At 47.7% G+C, this 15,143-nt stretch overlaps 1 protein-coding gene across 5 annotated transcripts in view; it reads right to left on the reverse strand.

Moving 5' to 3' along the window:
- Positions 1 to 15,143, reverse strand: part of TXNRD2 (thioredoxin reductase 2) — a 63,375-nt gene that overhangs the window by 33,160 nt on the left and 15,072 nt on the right. For all 5 annotated transcript variants that reach the window (XM_037497109.2, XM_037497106.2, XM_037497104.2 and 2 more), the window contains 6 exons: positions 13,540 to 13,596; positions 12,872 to 13,016; positions 12,256 to 12,330; positions 10,389 to 10,467; positions 9,853 to 9,915; positions 2,162 to 2,232 (listed from right to left, as the gene is read on the reverse strand). In XM_037497109.2, coding sequence (XP_037353006.1) covers positions 2,162 to 2,232; positions 9,853 to 9,915; positions 10,389 to 10,467; positions 12,256 to 12,330; positions 12,872 to 13,016; positions 13,540 to 13,596 — 490 coding nt within the window. The remainder of the gene's footprint in view (positions 1 to 2,161; positions 2,233 to 9,852; positions 9,916 to 10,388; positions 10,468 to 12,255; positions 12,331 to 12,871; positions 13,017 to 13,539; positions 13,597 to 15,143) is intronic.

Consider the following 15,143-nt stretch of genomic DNA (forward strand, 5'->3'; position numbering starts at 1 on the left):
AAAAACACAAAAAAGATGAATAATTATAGCAAGTGCAAATAGAACCAGGTCAAGCTTAATCTACTAGATAGTCAAAGATAAAGATTACTCTGAAATTATGGTTAAAGGAAAAAAGTGATAAATGTGACAACATAAAAAATGTAAAACTTATGCATGAAAAACTGTCACCAAGTCAAGGGACAAACCACAAGCTGGGGACCTGATGAAAGCTGTTAGTGATCCCAACCTGCACAGCACAGTGGCAGTCATGGGAGCTGGGGATGTGCGTCTGGCAGAAGTAACCAGTCCTTACTGGGGGGAAAGCGGGGGAGGGTGGGAGTTGTTGGGAGGGGGCAGGGGGAAGGCTCCTCTTCATTTTATGCCTTATGAGGAAGCTGAGGCCCAAACGAAGAGGAGGTGAAAGTGCAAAAGTGCACAGGTAACAGGGCACAGCCCATCAGTACACACATGAGCAAATGCATGAAGCTGTGATAGTATCTCCCTTGCATCTTGGTTTCTACTTGTAGGAAACACCCCTGACAAGTGTATATAACAGAAAAGAAGCACTTATAACAGCATATATGATACACATCAAAGGTGTTCATTGTAGCATTTTATAACAACGAATGAGAGAGGTTGTTGAGATGTTTATGAATGGCTGAAAGATAAAATAAACTGCATCACATTCACTTGAGGGAATCGAGACCTAACCCCTAACCAAAAGGTCTTGAAAAGTGGTTATCAATGACAATGAGCAAAGCATGTGATAAGCACACTCTCACATGCTCACAACACACACACACACACACACATTCCCCCACAAACATGTTTTTGCAAAAGCGCCTGTCACTTCTGGGCACATTTTGCCACCTGTGTTTTCTTGTAGGAAAGTTCTAAGGCAGCTAAGATCAGCTGATGACCAAGCCTCTACTGCCCTCCAGTGGCCTTTCCTATCCCTGCGTGCATGAAGTCCCTTCTGCACTCACAAGCAGGAGCTGCCTGGACCTCCAACCTGATAAAAGCCTGCTCCCTGGGCACAGGAAATACACATTTGTACTTGCTTAGGGAGTGCAAAACCACTCATGCTGCAGATATTTTCACAACTGGGCTATGATTTTTGAGGCCTTTAGAAAACCTACAAGATTTTAGGGAAGTCCAGGGTATAAACCAGATGAAAATGGGGACACTTGATAGAAGCCAGGGGAGGGGACAAGGACATTCCCTGACAACCTGACCCTGATTTCACCTCCTTGATGCCCTCCCTCCCTGATACTCATGTTAGGACCCACTGGAACCTAATGGCTTTTTTTTTTTTTAAAGATTTACTTATTTTTATACGAGAACCGGGGTACAGACCAGAGGCACGGGAGGGTGAGAGAATTCACCAGGTAGAGAGCGGGGAGCAGAACAGGAAGACGGACTGAAAGCACTGCTGAGGGTAGCAGCGGGCGAGACAGGAGAGGTCTGCTCCGCCATGTGGGAATCTCCCTAGCCTACTGGGAATCAAACCCGTGCTGCAAAGGCTGTGGACAGCTCCACAATGCAGCGCTCAACCCGCTGTACCACCAGGGAGGCCCCTAATGGCTCTTGAGTTTCCTGTTTAAAAAACAGTGCCCTTAGGCCTCCCCGGTGGCGCAGCGGTTGAGTGCTGGGTTGCGAAGCTGCCCGCCACCTCTGCAGCACAGGTTTGATCCCCGGCTGCTCCCGGCCACGGGAGGAGGGTCCCACATGGCGCACAGATCTCTCCTGCCACCCGCTGCTCCCCTCAGCAGTGTACCTCGGTCCTTCTGCCTGCTCCTGCCGCCCGCTGCTCCCCTCAGCAGTGTACCTCGGTCCTTCTGCCTGCTCTGCTCCCCGCTGTGGCTCTGGTGAATTCTCTCACCCTCCTGTGCTTCTGACTGTACCCAGTGCTTGTATAAATAAATAAATACATCTTAAAAAAAAAAAAAAGAGTGCCCTTGACAATAAATGGCCAATTCATTTTTGTGATCTGTCATCACTTCCAAGACAGTCACAGGACACAGTATGTTGACAGCTGTGCCAAGGCACATTAAGTACTAGGATTTCTTTACTTATTTCTGATACCTGAAAAGAAGCCCCATCTCAGTTGGGAGAGAGGATCTAGCTGGCTCTAAGGTTTATTTACAATGGTGGACAAAAAGAGCCACACATCAGGTCTTACGTTTTGCCAGGGGACTCCTTCAGCCAGAAGATGTCATCACTTGTAATTCCATATTCCAAGGCACCTGCGATCTGTCCAGGCAAAAAAGATCAACATGAAATCATATGAGAAGAGCATTGTTTGTCCTGATCCAGAGACTATTTCAGAGGATGCCCATTTTGCAGACATAACTCAACTGGAACTATCCCAGCTCACGTGTGGGTACTGCTGATGTCTCCGTTCACTGGTGTTGGGGAGGAGAAGAGGGGGAGGTGGAGGGAGAGCAGAATCCACTAAGCTAAAACCCCCAGGACAAGTGTCCCTGCTTCAGAGACTTTATGAAGCTGTGGTCTCTGGGGACAGGTAACCTGTCCCTATTTATCTTGGTGGCTGTCTGCCCAGCACCTAATCACTGAGCAGTCGTTGGCTATGGAAGGTAGCTGAGGAAGCCTGGGTGCAGCCAATGGTCTTGCCTTTCTGCTTCCCTCCCCTTGGCCCAGACCCCAGGCTGAGGGAAGGAAGAAGGAGTAAGACAGGGCATGGAGGGAAAGCCAGCTCCAAAGGCACTAGGATGTTGAGTGGATGTATCATAATACCCTTGAAGGCCAGCAAGGGTCAGCCCAGTGTCTGGGAGTTGTACAGATCACCCTCTATTCTAGCAGAGCCTAACAGGGGGCAACTAAGCAGGTGGGGAGACACAGGGACGAGTGCCTGGTCAGTGGCCCATGAGAGGAAGATATGCTGGTAGAGAGGAAATGAATTATAAACAGTTTATGATTTCATTTGGCAAAAAAAAATAAAGTCAGGAATTTCTCAGGTTCTTGGCAGGCACCGAGGGGAGGGGGAAAGGCAGAGGGAGAGCAGAATCCACTGACCTGAAATCCCCATTTCTCCCCAGCACCAGGAAACTCCTGTTCCATCGCCTCTCTGGGTGAATGGAGACATCAGCAGCTGGCCAGCTATGGTCCAGCGGGGCAGGGCCAGTTCACACCAGTGATTTGGAAGTGAAAGGGTTAACCACTGGTTTCTGGGAGCTGACTTCTGGCCTTCAGAAGCTTTAAGCTGAACCAGTATGAGTCCAGCTGCTCGCTAAGGGGTCACTTATGTCACCCACTTTGCCCGTATTGTAGTTACCTTAAACAACAGTATCCTGTCATCCTACAGAGCCAGGCAGTCTGCCCACGGTCGCCTCTGCACAAGCTTCCCAGCTGCCTCTACAGGCTACTCTGCCCACCTGACAGATGAGGGGATCCTGTGGCACTCTGAGGATGGAGGTGTGCATTTTCCTCTGTGCCCTCTCCGTTCCGCATTTTCCGAGAGAGCACAAAGTTCAAAGAGGTAGGGATTTAGGCATCTGAGGAGAAACAGAATCACTCCCTTGTTCTTCATCCATCCACACTCTTTCTGGTCTAATGTAGAAGCAGGAGTGGCCTCTGGGCCCCCAGGACCCAGGGGCTTTTTGTGTACCTCGCACAGGTACCTGGAGACTCAGGGCTCCTGGTACCTCATTCCTGAGGATGTGGCCTTGGCCAAAACCCTCTGTGCCCTATTACTGCTAGCTACTCCCTCCTCTTCACCTGGGGCCTCTCCCTCAGCTCTACTTGTCTTGTGGGAAGGAGGGCAAAGGAGCCCCTATACCACATAAGACCAGGCCAGGAGGTGATGTCAGCAAAAATGGCAGAGTGAAGACCTCCCAAGGTTCACCCTCCAGAAAACAGCAAACAAAACAAAAAATGTAGCAAAGGTGGTCAGATTCAATCTTTTCTGAACTGGAAATTCATTGAAGGCTTGTAGCAATACAGAGAACATTTAGTCAAAACAAACAAAAAAATAGCTGAAACTTGGTAAGCACAGTGAGTTTTGTGGGGTTTTAACTCACTCTATCCCCATCCAACAGCTCAGTGGCAGTCTTGAATAATGACTGCTCCAGAGAGAGCAGAACAGGGCTGGAGCGCTTTCAAAGTCTCCTTCCCAAAGAACAGTCACTGTGTGATCTGGGCGATGGCTTCCTGGAAGACCCCATTTAATAGACTTGTCTTTATTGACCTGGCTCGAACTCACCCAGTGCTGACAGCCTCTCCCTGGGGCGGGCAGTAAGGGGGGATTGTCCAGCGACTTAACAGCACAGCTGCCTAAAGTGATGGATAACAGTTGAAGCAAATAGACTAACCAAAAGCTTAAAAGGAAAAGCTGAGAAATGAGATATCCACAGGGGCTTTGAAAATTTCCAACATGTTCCTGGGGCTTTTAGAAGTCCAGGTGGCACAGGAGTTTGAACGCAGTGTTGTGAAGCTGTCTGTGACCTTTGCAATGCAAGTTCGATCCCCAGCCAGCCGCGAGCAACCCACATGGTGCGGCAGACCTCTCCTGTCTCGCCCGCTGCTCCCCTCAGCAGTGTATTTGGGTATATCTGCCTATTCTGCTCCCTGCTCTCTCCTGAATCTTCTCACCCCCCACAACTCTGGCCTGTACCCCACTTCTAAAAAAAAAAAAAAGAAGTCCAGGCAAAGGTACTGGCCTGTGCACATGCCCGGGACCATCTGGACAGTCCTGAGCTCTCAGCTCTGTGAACTGGAAATGCTGCACTAGCAGGAAGTCAGGACTAATGCAGAGTTTCTACCTCCTGGCCGAGTATCAAAGGTGTAACCCAAATGCCCACAGAACCCTCTAGGCAAAGACTAAGAGATTTCTTGGTCCCATGTTTAAGGAAACTACTCAGCTAACGGAGCTTGGTGACTGTGCCTGAGACTCCTCTCAGGGCTTCTAGCTTCAGCAAAGCCAAAATCCCTGAAGGAAAAACAGATGACTGCTATACACACTAGGAGCAATGGTCTCGCGGAAGGGGTAGAAAACTTTATGAGAACTCTATTTCTAGTGATACCAGAGCAGTATGACCCATGAGAGGGAGGGGCAGGGCCCTCTACAATTGCTGATTCAGGCACATACCAATATCAGGGACTCCTAGACCCAGCACTGCACTAGACCCAGCACTGCAATGCAGAGGATGCATTGTAGGAGAAATGCAGGGGTGAGGGTACAGGCAAAAGATTACTGGCTTGAGCCCGAAGCTCAATATAGAACAGCGGGAGCCTGAAACAGGAGGAGACACAGGTCTAATGACACAGGTCATTAGACCTGTGTCTCCTCGTAGCAGAAGCCACTACTAGTCAAGGGTGGGCTATTCAAAAGGGTAGGCAAGCCCTCACCATAGAGCCAAAACCAAAACAAAGGGGCACCTAACACACCAGAACTCAAGCAAATGTCAAATAGGAGCAAACACCCAAGGATAAGGATATGTGCTGGAAAAGTAAAGAGAACACCCAGACTGTGACTCCATATCAACTACAATCCCTGCCCAGAGTTGCATCCAGTGCTTAAAAATAACCTAAGGGGCCTCACCAGTGGTGCAGTGTGTTGAGCGCAGCGCTATGAAGCTGTCCGCAGCCTCTGCAGCGCGGGTTTGATTCCCAGCCAGCCAGGGAGATACCCACATGGCGTGGCAAACCTCTCCTGCCTCGCCCACTGCTACCCTCAAAGTGTCTTCAGCCCGTCTGCCTGTTCTGCTCCACACTCTGTCTCTGGTGAATCCTCCCACCCTCCCATGCCTCTGGCCTGTACCCCAGTTCTCATACAAATAAAATCTTTTTAAAAAAAATAAAAAATTCATTATTAAAAAATAAAATAAAATAACCTAGGGCCTCCCTGGTGGCCTAGGGGTTAATTCTCAGCGCTATCACCCCTACAGCCTGAGTCTGATCCCTGGCCAGGGGGCTAACCCACATATAGAAGAGCAGACCTCTCCTGTCTCACTGGCTGCTCCTGTTAGCAGTGTATTCACTGCTGTTCTGCTCCCCACTCTGTTGCTGGTGAGCCCTCTCACCCCCCACCTCTGACCCATACCCCAGCTCTTCTGTGCAAAAAACAAATTTTAAAAAATTAAAAATTAGGGCCACCCCTGTGGGTTCAGCAGTTGAGTGCTGGGCTGCAAAGCTGCTCCCAGCCTCCGCAGCACCAGTTCGATCCCCAGCCCCAGGTGAGGGTCCCACATGGCGCAGCAGACCTCTCCTGCCGTGCCCGCTGCTCCCCTCAGCAGTGTATTTCGTCAGTCTGCCTGTTCTGTTCCCCGCTCTGGCTCTGGTAAATTCTCTCACCCTCCCACGCTTCTGACTGTATACCGAGTGCTTGCATAAATAAATAAATAAATAAATCTTTAAAAAAAAATTAAAATTAAAAAAAAAATAGCCTAGAGTGGAAGAGGACACAAGCCTATAATAAGAAAAAGGAAGACAGGGCCTCCCCGGTGGCGCAGAGGTTGAGCGCTGGGTTGCGAAGCTGCCCGCAGCCTCTGCAGTGCTGGTTCGATCCCCGGATGCTCCCCGGCCACCAGAGGAGGGTCCCGCATGGCACGGAGACCTCTCCTGCCGCCCACTGCTCCCCTCAGCAGTGTGCTTCAGTCCTTCTGCCTGCTCTGCTCCCCACTCTGGCTCTGGTGAATTCTCTCACCCTCCCACGCTTCTGACTGTACCCAGTGCTTGTATAAATAAACAAATAAATCTTAAAAAAAAAAAAAGAAACAGGAAGACAGAGGAGCTGGCCTAGAGGAAGGGATTACTGTAGATCCCCCTACAAAACTCGGGTCCCCACAGCACAGTAGGAAGCTTGAATCTCTGACACTGGAGGTGATCTTTTGGTGACCTACTGCCAGTCCTTTTTTACACCTACTACCTCTCACCAGTACTAGCCTTCAGATCATTTCAACAGTCTGAAAGTGTATCCTTGTTACCACCCATACCAATTCAAATAAGAAGAACATACCACAAATGCCTCAGCTAAAAAGCCCTAATAGGAGTCTCAACCCAGCAAAACTGCAGAACAGTAAGGTAACAGTTTTAACAATGCTTATCCTCTGTTTTAACAACAGAGGAAATAAAACAGAAATAGAAAAAAGACAAAGAAAATATGAGGTAGCTACAATTAGAAATAACTAAGAAACACTGTAACTGAATTAAAAAATTTAATTAATGGCTTCAACAGAAAAAAAAAAACAACCCAGCAATGGAGAGAATGAGCTCAAAAACACAAAGTTGGAGAACATACAAATAGAATATAGAGAAAAAAAGAATAAAAGAAAATGAAAATGGTTTAAGAGCCCTTTGGGACAACTTAAAGAGAAATAAAATTCACATCATGATAGTCCCACAGGAATGGAAAGAGAATGACATAAGACATTTATTTAAAGAAATTATTACTGAAAATCATCTCAATCTGGCAAGCCAACAAGATATGGTAATCCAGGAAGCCCAAGGAGCTCTAAACAAAATAATACCAGACAGACACACCCAAGACACTTTATGATAAAGTTGCTGAAAGCCAACAATAAGGACAGAATATTAAAAACATTAAGCGAGAAAAGGGTGACCTATAAGGGAACACCAGTCAGACTGTCAGTGGTCTTTTCTATAAGAAACTTGAAAGCAGAAAGGCACTGAAGGAGAAAGTTAACGTGCTTTAAAAAAAAAGACTTCCAGCCTAGAATTCTTTACCCAACAAGATTAACATTTTTTAAAGATTTGTTTATTTATGTATACAAGAGCTGGGGTGTAGGCCAGAGGTGGTGGGGGAGAGGGGCGGTGAGAGGATTCACCAGAGACAGAGAGGGGAGCAGAACAGACAGATGAACTGCTGAGGGAAGCGGCGGGTGAGACAGGAGAGGTCTGCTGCACCATGGGGGTTAGCTCCCTGGCCGGGATTCTGAACTCATCTTGCAATGGCTGCCAACTGCTTGATAGTGCTGTGTCTTTAACCCCTGTGCCACCAGGAAGGCACACAAGATTAACATTCAAGATAGAAGGAAGAATAAGGAGTTCACTGAAAAGTAAAACCAAAAAGAATTTATCAATACCAAGCCACATATGAAAGAAATTTGACAGGAGCTATTATGAAGAAACAGAACAAGGAATACAGAAGTAACAGACACTGAAATCATTTAACATGGAAGAGGGAGAGGAAAGCAACAATGTGGCCCATCAGTACTAGCCAGAGACCAGACTGTCCAACAGGTTACTCAAATAGTCCATCATACACTAACCTCAGTAGAACCCTCAACCAAAAAATAATAGAAGTGACACATAAGATAACAGAAATGAAACTAACAAAAAATAACCAGAATAAACAAAAACTTAAAAAGACAAGAGAACACCTCTTCCCCAGGAACACTTAAAGTTTCAGTAATGACCTTAAAGGTCAACAGCCGAGATCCACTAGTCAAAAGATGCAGAGTGGCTGAATAGATTTCAAACAAAGTACAATCTCTGTTGTTTAGAAGAAAAACCACCTAAAAAACAAACAGCAATAAACAAATCCTATAGTAGAGGGAGATTCACATTTCCAAATTTAACACAATGTGTTTTTTGAAATGTTCAATTTTCTATAAAAATTATAAGAATGCAAACAAGAAAGCATGACCTTCATTCACTGCTGTTAGGAGTGTGAAATGGGGCAGCTACTTTGGCAAATAGTCTGTCAATTCCTAAAGAGGTTAAACATAGAGTTACCCTTGCAAGCCAGCATCCCCACTCCTAGGTATAGAAACAATAGAAGGGAAACCAGACATTCATACTCATATTCATGACATTATTCATACTAGCTAGAAAAGCACAGACAACCAAGATGTTTGTCAATAGAAAAGCATATAGACAGAATGTGGTCCACCCATACCATGAAATATTCAGCCAAAAAAAGGGATGAAGTTCAGACACCTGTCACAACACAAATAAACCTTCAAAATATTATGTTAGGTGAAGGACACCAGCCGATAAAGGTCCCATGCTGTATGATTCCATTTATGCAAAATGTCCAGAACAGGCAAACAGTAGAGGCAGAAAGCAGAGCAGTGAGTACCAGGGGCTGGGGGAAGCAGAGAATGGGCAGTGAGTGCTGATGGGGACAAAATTTTGGGGGTGATGAAAATGTTCTGGAATTAGGCAGTAGCACAACTCTGTGAATATACTAAAACCTATAAAAGGTATACTTTATGATATGTATATTTTATGTATATTTGTGATATGAATATTTATTGGGGGGGGAACAAGCTTAACTCCTTGAAGAAGAAAAGATGACTCAGAACAAAGCAGACTGAGAAAAAGTGACACAGAGATTAAAGGAGAACAGACCCAGTGGGGTCCCAGAAGCAACTGAAGAGCTAAGTTTGAAGTGTTCTAGGGCCTCCCGGGTGGTGTGGTGCAGTAGGTTGAGGGCAGCGCTGTGAAGCTGTCTGCAGCCTCTGCAGCACAAGTTCAATCCCCGGCCAGCCAGGGAGAAACCCACATGGTGTGGCAGACCTTTCTTGTCTTGCCTGCTGCTCCCCTCAGCAATGCTTTCTGTCCACCTGCCTGTTCTGTTTCCCCACTCTGTCTCTGGTGAATCCTCTCACTCTCCCGTGCCTCTGACCTGTACCCTAGTTCTTGTATGCATAAATAAATAAATAAATCTTTAAAAAAAAAAAAAGAAGAAGTGCTCTAAAGATTTAGCACTATGGGCCCTTGGGACTGGCTTTAGCAGACTTCTCTGAAAGGCAATTGGAAAGTGGCTGCAAAAGAAAGAGTGAGGAGGGCTGCTGATGAGGGTGGTGAGAATATGAAGAGTGAATTGTGTGAGTGCAGAGACCATGAACATACCAGGCATGAGGGAAGGCTATTTTGGGGGATACTCACATGTGTAGGGTACCTTGGCCGCCCTCCAGTAGCAACGACGATATGCTCAGCTGAAAGCAGAGTCTGAGAATAAACGAAGAAATCTGAGGTCAAACTGGTGCACCCCTCAGGAGGACTCACATGCTTGCAGGTGATCTTGAACAGAGACCAAGACTTCCTCCTTAAAGCCCCTGCCCTAGAGTGTGGACCCTCCAGCTGGCAGCTCAGAGGTCCCTTGGAACTGAGACAGGAAGGGGATAGGTAGAAGAAGTCAAGAGAGTTTCTTCCTCCAAGCACACCACAGTACACAAAGCACCCCGTAGACATCTCTTCAAATCCAAACAGCCCTGCAGAGGTGTGGTCACCCGCCCTGTGCCCATGTAGCAAGCAACCTGGTACAATATGCATCGCATGGAAGTGTTTCATCATTCAAAAAGAATTATGACCAGCCGCAAGGAATCGGCCATGTCAATTTCAGCAGTATTCACTGCACCACACTAAATTTGGCACGCCTGAGGTCTGCTGAGAGGAACCACTTGCACAAGTTGGGCACTTACCTCTTTCCCATCTTTTGCAACACCACAAACCGTGTGCTCATTGACAAAGCTGGCTTTGATGTTAAAGTACTTGACTTTTCTGCAAAATAAGAATAAGATTTTCAAACATTTCCTCTGCAAATTAACCATCACCTACAGGATAAAATAGGGATCACTGTGCAAACTGCTAAAAGGTAAGCTCAGGCCCATTGCCTACAGTCCACAGTTCAGGTAGGGCAGAGTCAACTCAAACACCACCCCAGGAAGCACGGCAGGGGTTGGGGGAGTTCGATCTTCACAGGGGGTTCCTGGAACATAGTGATCACGCTGCTTCCAGGCAGCGTTAGAAGTCAGCTCAACAGTACTGGCGTGTGATGACAGAGGTGACTCAGAATGGAAACACCCCTTGGGGTCAGTCCTTGACACCTGAGCATGTTCTTCCTATAAGAGGAGGCCCCCATGAACACCCAATGACCCCCCCATCATCCAAACCACCAACTTCCCCTTGGCAAGGGTGGGTGTCCACCAGCACTATGGCTTTAGCAGAGAAGATATGAAAGACAACTGGAAAATGGACTACTCTCCTGCTGCCCCGAGGGACAGTGAGGACAGGTAAGAGGCTATATCCAGGACAACAGGGTAGATAGCAGTGTGGTGTGCAGAAACTGACTCACGCCCACTAATTACAAGGCTATCATGCAGTGTCAGGCTCTCAGTAATTTTGATAAGATTTCACCACCTAGTGAACTTGCATTCTCCCTACCCCCCAGCTGTGTGCCTCCAGGCACTATCTGAGCTACAGGGAGCTCCTGTAGTAAGCCCTCACTCACCCCCCACAACTCACAGCTGTAGACAAAGACATATAAGCTCTGCACTAGTCCTTTCTATGGGTGTTTGTAGAGCCGGTCTAGCATTAAGGACTGTTCAACGCCAGCAGGAAGGATGGCAGAGCCTGATGCCTGTAACACACCATGCAGAGGAGAAATATTACACTGTGGCTGAGCTCCTGGAGGCATGGCTGGAAAAGCCAAGGTACAAAGGTGAGTTGGCTCAGCTTTCTTGAGTTTAGTGGACACAAATTAGTTCCTGAGTGCAAAGTCCCAAAGGCCCCTCAGAGTCAATCTTGGGTACTCAGACGAGAGCCACCAGACCTCTGAGGGACTGCTGTCCCTTCCACAACCTCTATGGACACAGGACAGAGTTACAGGGAGCAAAGCCTAGCTGAACAGAGTGCAGCTTCAGGCACCTCTCCTTCTGGTAGTCACTCCTTAGGGAGGGTGGTACAGTGGCAGGAAGTGTTGGCATCTGGGTTGGGGAAACGCAAAACGTTGATGGGGTCTGGAGGTTCAGGCGGTAATGATCATGTCAGACATGTCCAGCAGACAATCCCAGGTTCATTTATCCATGCCTGGGGAGCTGGAAGTACCTGGTGAGGTGTGGGTTCATGGTATGGGAGCTGGAAGATGAGAGGTAAGGTACAGGATTCCCAATGCACCGGCCGCAAGGGGCTCATGTGGCTCCTTCCATATAACTGTTGTAGGCCCAGGCAGAAGAAAGGCTGCCCCCCTCAAGGAAGGAGTCAGCCACTGAGATGGCCCTCATCATGCTCCACTCCCTGACTCCTGCTGGAGGGCCCCTAGGCCCTGTCCACACCTCCCACTGAGTGCAGCCCTGGGTTCCAGCCATTTGACCAACATGCCCCTAACTCCTTACTATGCTGCAGGTATGAGCCTGGAGGATACGCCCTCCATCTGCTGCTTGCCTGCACACCCTTACCCTATAAACAGGAACCCCTCATCTTATTGCTGCTGTGCTGTCAATGACTAAGCACTTGCCATGGTATAAAATGACCCAAAGAAGGCCAGGAGGGCCTGGAAAGCTATAGTACCTATCCTGCAGCTGGACCCGGTGTCCCCAGTTCAGAGATTTCACATGGTTTTGAACAGCTTCTGCCATTTTTCTCCTGTTAACACACAAAACAGAATGTTAAAAACACAAGAAAAGTGTTAGCTATAGAGTTCCACAATAAACCACTGGACACATAAAGTGCATGGGCAGAACACAAATAAACAAAGGTGCTTTAAAGGTGGTAAGGTTTGGGGCTGTGGACCTTTGGACTCAAGCAAAATGGGAGCTTTGGTCCACAGCCATTAGGACACAGCAATGGCCCGCATCCAGCAAATCTGAGATCCATGAAGGGGTGTGTGTGTGGCCAAGTGCTGCTGACCCCGAAGAAACATCCCATTCTGCACCACTGGCTTTGGGGATGAGCTGTTCTCGGGAGGTCTGTCCTATGTACCATAGGGTTCAGCAGCATCCCAGGGCTCTCCCCAGTAGGTGTAGTATCCCCATCCTCACAGTGATGATAACCAAAACAGACTCCAGACTGCACAGAGTAGTGCCTGGAAGAGCCCTGACAGCACATTTCTCTGAGGGTTAAATGAATAAACCTCCTCCTCCATGAGGATCAGAAAAGCACCCCTGGGAACATGGCAGCTCCTCACCAGTCATGCCAAACAGGCTGGGCCACCTCCCAGCCATAGTAGGGGGCGTCTCGGATCATGCCACCCAGCAGTGCTGCCTGATGCATCAGCTTCTTGGGGATGCAGCCAACATTCACACAGGTGCCGCCGAGGCCCCACCTGGTGCCTGGCACATAAGGGGAGAACACATTTAAATTTATATTCAGGTAATTCCTGAGGGTTCTCCTATTCTATATTCACTCAGAATTTCTTTGTCATTGCTGACTCAAACTTGGCTCAAGTAAACCCTTCCACATGAATTTGCTCTCTATAACTGTATTCAGAATCATTTTTAAAAGAGACTAACTAGACAATTTAAAGTACAGTTAAGTCTTCATTTAATATCAATAGGTTTTTGGAAATTATGACTTTAAGTGAAATGACATATAATGACAAGTCCTGGAACAGCCATTATTTAGCTTAATGTTGGTTGGGGTTTCTTTTTGCTGATGTACATCATACCGCTGAATGAAACAACATTATTTAAGAACCTGCTATAATGGCAGTTTACACAAGAAGCAGAACACTCTCTGGAGACTCTGGACAGCAGGGTGTGAATGGTTCTGCTTTCAGCTGTCCTGTGTATGTAAAATGGCTCTCCCGACCCATCTCTTTCCCAGGACACAGTGCACCCACCGGTGTCTACCTACCTCGAGGGGAAGGGTCCACATAGTCTAGCACTGCCACCTTCTTTCCAAGTTGAGCAGCTGAAACAACAAGAGGAATGGGTAGGTGGGTATATCCAGGGAGTTACTTTGGGGCTGAAGACTCCAAGGCCCAGAGGAGGCAGCAAAAGACCTGGATCCGTAGTTGCCCACCAGTCCTGACCACAGGTCTCCTTGTTGCTTACTACCACCCAGTTGTGCTGCCCAGAGGTGGAACTCTCTGGACTTTTCTTAGACTGCAGTCTTCACATGGCAGCACTGAGTCCAGCCCTCCCACCCCACCCACCAGTTTAGACACTCAGCCCAAGCCCAGTGCCTGCAAGTATGTTGGGAGGCATTACAGGAGTACTCACTCCTTGAGAAAGGCCCATGACTTGAAAGCCCCCTGAAAACCCACTCTCTCCCTAGGTTTACCTACTCTCTTCTCCACCAGATACCACATGGGGCCTCCACCCAAGAGAGGTCTATCTCATTAGAGCCCCCCCCCCCAGTGGTCAATTGCTGCCTCACACCCAGGGTAAGAACACAAGCTCAAAAGTCAAAAAGTAGGTGCAGGGTCAGCCAATTCCCTGGCAAAAACAACCCAGGTTCTAAAGAACACCCCCTAGCTACAGCCTTTTGGCCTTTTCTTAACTATCACTGGGGATCCACTGAGCTGCAAGTTTCAGGTTAAAAGGCAGGTCCTGATACCAATTGCAGTGCTTCTTCTTGGCTTCTTCTTGGCACTGCCTCAACCAACCCTGACCCTGAACTTGCCCACCTCCAGCGGGTATGCCCAACTTAAGTGTCATGAATCCATGAGGGTTCAAAATACTATGGAACATGCTAGGTTCATAGCCAGCATACTTACAGGCTATCACAAACCAAGATTGGAATGAAATTTTATTTTTTAAAAAGATTTATTTATTTACGCATATAAGAACTAGGGCACAGGCGAGAGGTATGGGGGGGGTGGGTAAGAGAATTCACCAAAGACAGAGTAGGGAACAGAACAGGCAGATTAACTGAAATACACTGCAGAGGGGAGCAGCGGGCAAGTCAGTAGAGGTCTGCTGCACCATGTGGGTAGCTCCCTGGCTGGGGACTGAACTCGTACTGCAGTGGCTACAGATTACTTCATAGGTTGCATCTTAACCCCTTGCACCACCAGGGAGGCCCTGGAATGAAATTTTAAAAGGCATTTTTGCTCAATGACGGAATTTCAGTACAGGATTTAAAAGCTTCAGGCAAGGGGACTCTTTAAACATGCCAGTGGCGCAGCGGACCTCTCCTGTCTCACCTGCTGCTCCCCTCAGCAGTGTATTTCAGTCCGTCTACCTGTTCTGTTCTCCGCTCTGTCTCTGGTGAATCCTCTCACCCTACTGCACATCTGGCCTGTACCCCAGTTCTTGTATGCGTGAATAAACAAATCTTTAAAAAAAACAACATGCCAGTGCCTAGTTCCCATGTCTGACCTTGATGGAGCACAGGGACCAAATTTATCAGACAAAATAATTGATTCTATGGGTTCTAAGCACTGAGCATCAGAAAACGAAGGGCATAATCTATGAGAAGTAGGAAAGTAACAAGGTGGGCCCCTACATTGAAGA

The sequence above is a fragment of the Talpa occidentalis genome, unplaced genomic scaffold (genome assembly GCF_014898055.3).
Source record: "Talpa occidentalis isolate TD23 unplaced genomic scaffold, MPIMG_talOcc4v2.1 talOcc4.8, whole genome shotgun sequence".
Classification (NCBI taxonomy): Eukaryota; Metazoa; Chordata; class Mammalia; order Eulipotyphla; family Talpidae; genus Talpa; species Talpa occidentalis.